General features: G+C 34.7%; 1 protein-coding gene across 1 annotated transcript; it reads left to right on the forward strand.

The window, feature by feature from the left end:
* Positions 1–261: 261 nt before the first annotated feature.
* On the forward strand, positions 262–3,689 carry CCT5 (chaperonin containing TCP1 subunit 5). Its single transcript, XM_018538327.1, has 7 exons — positions 262–500; positions 1,126–1,550; positions 1,629–1,821; positions 1,904–2,173; positions 2,634–2,819; positions 3,100–3,418; positions 3,559–3,689. Exons 1-7 carry the CDS (start codon positions 393–395, stop codon positions 3,687–3,689), a joined length of 1,632 nt encoding a protein of 543 aa, XP_018393829.1. The 5' UTR covers positions 262–392.
* The last annotated feature ends 1,273 nt before the right edge of the window (positions 3,690–4,962 follow it).

A 4,962-nucleotide genomic window follows, 5' to 3' on the forward strand; every position in this document is an offset into this window, starting at 1 on the left:
TTACTACGTAAATATTCAATATTTTATATTGTGATAATTGAAAAAGATTAATAATATAAAGAATATAATATATTCTTCTTACTAAAATATATACCTTCTATTTATTTTATATATTTATAACATTTCTATTCCTTTTCCACGAGGGTTCTTTAACATCTTTTATTACGGCAAAACGGTATACGTAACTGAGATGGAAACCTTGCAACCACGCATGCGCGAGGTTCGTCTTCTACCTACGTCATTTTACGTCTACGACGACATTGTTCCGGTTGTATCGCAAGCAGAACTGCAAATAACGGTTGAGTCGTACCATCGAAGAAAACGTTGAGATTCAGAACGACCGTTTCGTCGAAAAGTAGTCAATCCATCTAGAATCACGCTAGATCGTCAAGATGACTGCTATACCCGGAACAGTGGCATTCGACGAATACGGCCGGCCTTTCATTATTATCCGCAACCAGGAGAAGCAGCAACGCCTTACCGGTCATGATGCGATAAAGGTGAGATGACGACGACAAATCTCGTGCTTCTCTGCCTCGTTTCCTGCATCAATTTGTAAATCTCTTACGAATGACACACATGTATCGACGTCTAATTGATGCGTCGCCGAGGATTTTACGATTCCTCCCGATTACGAGAGATGCTCGAGAGACGCTTGAAAGACGCTCGAACACGTGTGAGCGGTAATGGCGGTATTTTAAGGTTCGGAAGTGAATAAAGTGAAATATTCACGCTGGAGCATACAAAGGCGATTTTTGTCTTTTGTTTCTTCAGATTTTGATTTGTAACTTAAAGACGAGAGATGAGCTCCAAATTAATATATCTCGATTAATGTTTCTCTTTAAGAGACCTTGGAGTCTTTGTGACCATATAAGGCGATCTATATAATCTGAAGATATTGCGAGAGAGCTACTAAATTATAAATTTTATTCCACACGATTTATCCTACGAGAGATATACGTATAATTTTTCAAAATTTTTCTTTTTATTTTAAATATCTGAAGGAAATAATTTTAATATTTTACATTTAAATTTTAATTATGAAATTAAAAAATTTGTTAAATCAAAAATTGATATGTATAGTGAAAATTTGAGCTTTAAATATGGGAAATTCTTTGATTACAGTCACATATTCTGGCAGCACGCAATGTAGCCAATATCCTTAGAACATCCTTGGGACCCAAGGGATTGGATAAGTTGATGGTGAATTCAGATGGAGATGTTACTGTAACTAATGATGGTGCAACCATTTTAAAGAATATGGATGTAGAGCACGAAATTGCCAAGTTGATGGTCCAATTGTCAAATTCTCAAGATGATGAGATTGGTGATGGCACTACTGGAGTAGTTGTATTGGCCGGCGCACTTTTAGAACAAGCTGAACAGTTGCTGGATAAGGGAATTCATCCGATTAGAATCGCTGACGGTTTTGAATTAGCAGCCAAATATTCGACCGAGCATCTCAAAACAATAACGGAAGACTTTAAAGGAACTCCAGAGAATTTGGAGCCTTACATTGACATAGCTATGACCTCATTAGGTTCAAAAATGTAATGAAGTACTTTTATTGCTTATAAAATCTTTATTTGTACCTCTTTTTATTCACACATGTTTCTTATGTGTTACAGCATTAACAAGCATCATAGGCAGATGGCAGAAATAGCCGTTCAAGCTGTATTGGCAGTTATGGATCCTGTCACTCGCGATGTTAATTTTGAATTAATCAAAATAGAAGGAAAAGTCGGTGGTAGATTGGAAGATACTGTTTTAGTACGTGGAGTTGTTGTCGACAAGGACTTCAGTCATCCACAAATGCCTAAGGTAAAGTCTGGAAAATGTTTTAAGTTGGACTTTTGCTTCACAATTAATAAGTAACATATTTAATCTCCATATAATGTTATAGAGGTTAGAAGACGTTAAATTGGCCATTTTGACTTGTCCGTTTGAACCACCAAAACCCAAAACAAAACATAAGTTGGATGTCACATCAGTCGACGATTACAGAGCCTTGCGCGATTACGAGCGTGAAAAGTTTACGGAAATGGTGAAGCAAGTCAAGGATGCTGGTACTACACTGGCTATTTGTCAATGGGGCTTTGACGACGAAGCCAACCATCTCTTGCTTCAAAATAATTTGCCTGCGGTTAGATGGGTTGGCGGTCCAGAGATTGAAGTAAGTGATATCTTCATAATTCCCGTTTTAAATCTCTTATTTAATTTTAATTGTTTTCATAGCAATTTGCTTTAATGATGAGAAAAGAGCGCTAGAGGAGGTGCGAAAGTTTGGAGAACTGTCTCTCAGTTTTGAAAGTATTAAGTCGACGGCATACGATACTCTTGTTGTTGAATTGCTAGCTAGATTAGATTCTTGCTATTGTATTGGCTGCGGTGCTGGTAATGCCAGTATTGCTGCCATTATGATGGTAAGAGCTTAAGTATTTTCTCGTAAATTAATGTTGTGTTGTTAATTTTCGAAAAAAAATAAAAAGCTTTCAAAATTAGATAGTTGGTGATCTGGCTCTCGTGGTGGCTCCAATGATCCAAAGATTATGAGACCTGAAATAATAGTAATCTTTTCGTTGTATTATGTGTATTGTATGTTAAATACTTAAGGAATCAATTCTTCTTTTCAGCTAATTGCTATTGCGACTGGTGGACGCATCGTACCTCGTTTCGAGGAATTGACATCGGAAAAACTTGGTCATGCTGGTGTCGTTAAAGAATTAACATTTGGCACAACAAAAGATCGAATGCTAGTCATTGAAGAATGCAAGAACTCTCGTGCTGTGACGATCTTTATTCGCGGTGGTAATAAAATGGTATGCAACGATAGCTATTGATAAAAATAACGAACAGGCTAATTGCTTTGTCAACTTGAACGCGCCTAGTAACTTCTATGCAAGGAGAATTTCAGTAGTACTCTTTTCAATGTACACAACTGACCAGACACCTTGCAATAGTAGTGCATTGCAATTACATAAATTATTCAATGCTCTGTATTAATTGAATTTATTTTTTTGTGATGCAACATTTAATTACGTTATTTAAATAATTCTTAGAATTTGTAATGGATATGGCATTACTTTCATGTGTTTATAGATTATCGAAGAAGCGAAACGATCAATACATGATGCATTGTGCACTGTACGCAACGTAGTAAAAGACAACAGGATTCTTTACGGTGGAGGCGCGGCGGAAATATCTTGCGCGCTGGTATGCATGGCACAAGCTGATAAAATTAGCACTTTAGAACAATATGCCTTCCGTGCCTTCGCTGAAGCTTTGGAGAGTGTTCCAATGGCGCTCGCAGAAAATTCAGGCCTTTCTCCAGTAGACACTATAGCGGAGATTAAAGCGCGTCAATTAGTCGAAAAAAATCCCGCTCTTGGGATAGATTGTTTAAATCGAGGCACACCGAGTACGTATTGATTTTTGTACATACTGTATACTGGTTTGCATATACATGATATGTGTATGATGTGTGTGTGTGTGTGTGTGTATATATTTATATATATATATATATGTAATCACGAAATTTTTACAAATCGTTTATTATAGATATGAAGAAACAGAATGTCATTGAAACGCTGACGAGCAAGACGCAACAAATTTTACTGGCTACACAGCTTGTGAAGATGATATTGAAAATTGACGATGTACGTTCGCCATATAACAGCGGCGAAACTTAAAAGCTCTGTTTATTTAATTATGTCTTATTATATTAAATGCTTTATTTTTATTAATTAATATCGTGTAGTGTATTAATTTTTATATTTAATAATGATTCAAAGCTTGAATTGGTTAAATTGAAAATTATTTCAGATCTTTTTACTATAATTTGTATATTAAGTAATATTGTAATGCGATATTATTTTTTACTTATACGCCAATACAATTATTAAGCGATACTCGATTTACAGTCACTTGTGTCCTATGTTTTCTATATTTACTCTTGCACATAGTACATTAAAATTTTTCATGTAGAATATAGTTATTGCAGGAAATAACGTGGTTTTGATATGGCATTTAAGAACTCGTTAGTCGACTTGTAGTCTTTTCTTGATTATAAATTTACGACCTCTCAAATCGTAATACGTACCACAATTCATTACCTATCAGGAGACGCGGTAATGTGTCTCCGGCCATGTTCAAAAACTATATATATTATCTTGGACTATTTTTTGGATATTCTTTTTATCACAGTGAATATAATACTCTTCTTTTATATTCTGTATGTGAAGTGACAGGATCGAGAGAATTAAAGGAATCTTTCGGATTGAATAAGCGATTGCTTTACCACTGAGCTTTACTTCAGCACCTCGACTTTATTTTTAATATTCTCACTGTAAGAACAAATAAATATGTCACATCGAGTCAAGGTGTAAGTGTGTAAATATATTCTGTCTATAACATCTTTAAGGAAGGGATATTTTTTCGCTTTTCATACATCATTCTGTGGAAATGGCGTTTGTAATGCGCGAAACAATGGTAGACCGAACGAAATAACAAACGAATATTGGTACGATCTACTTGTAAAATGGCACAAAATACAATCGCATGTACAATGTATAAATTAGAATACAACACAACAATTATATACCACTATTTCTTTCGGTCGCCTTTTATCATATTTTTCTTTCATTCATAAATTAGTCCGTCATCGGACTCAATTTTATAATAACTCTTTCTCTCTCCTTTTTCGTATCACAAAATATACAATCTATTTCCAACATGTTATATCTTTTCTCTCTCGCGCATCTCCTTTTTACACATTAATTACAATCTTTAACAAGTTTTCAACTTTATCGTGCGTACGAAATTCTCACAAGGATCAAGTGGCTGTACAAAAGAAAGAAAAATTGCGCCACATTATTAGATTACTTTTTAGTAAAAATTATTTTGTTATACGAAATTTCCAAATTTATCTTAAATTTTCAGAAATTTGTGATTTTTAATTTTTAT

Source organism: Cyphomyrmex costatus, unplaced genomic scaffold (genome assembly GCF_001594065.2).
Source record: "Cyphomyrmex costatus isolate MS0001 unplaced genomic scaffold, Ccosl1.0 scaffold193, whole genome shotgun sequence".
Taxonomy (NCBI): domain Eukaryota; kingdom Metazoa; phylum Arthropoda; class Insecta; order Hymenoptera; family Formicidae; genus Cyphomyrmex; species Cyphomyrmex costatus.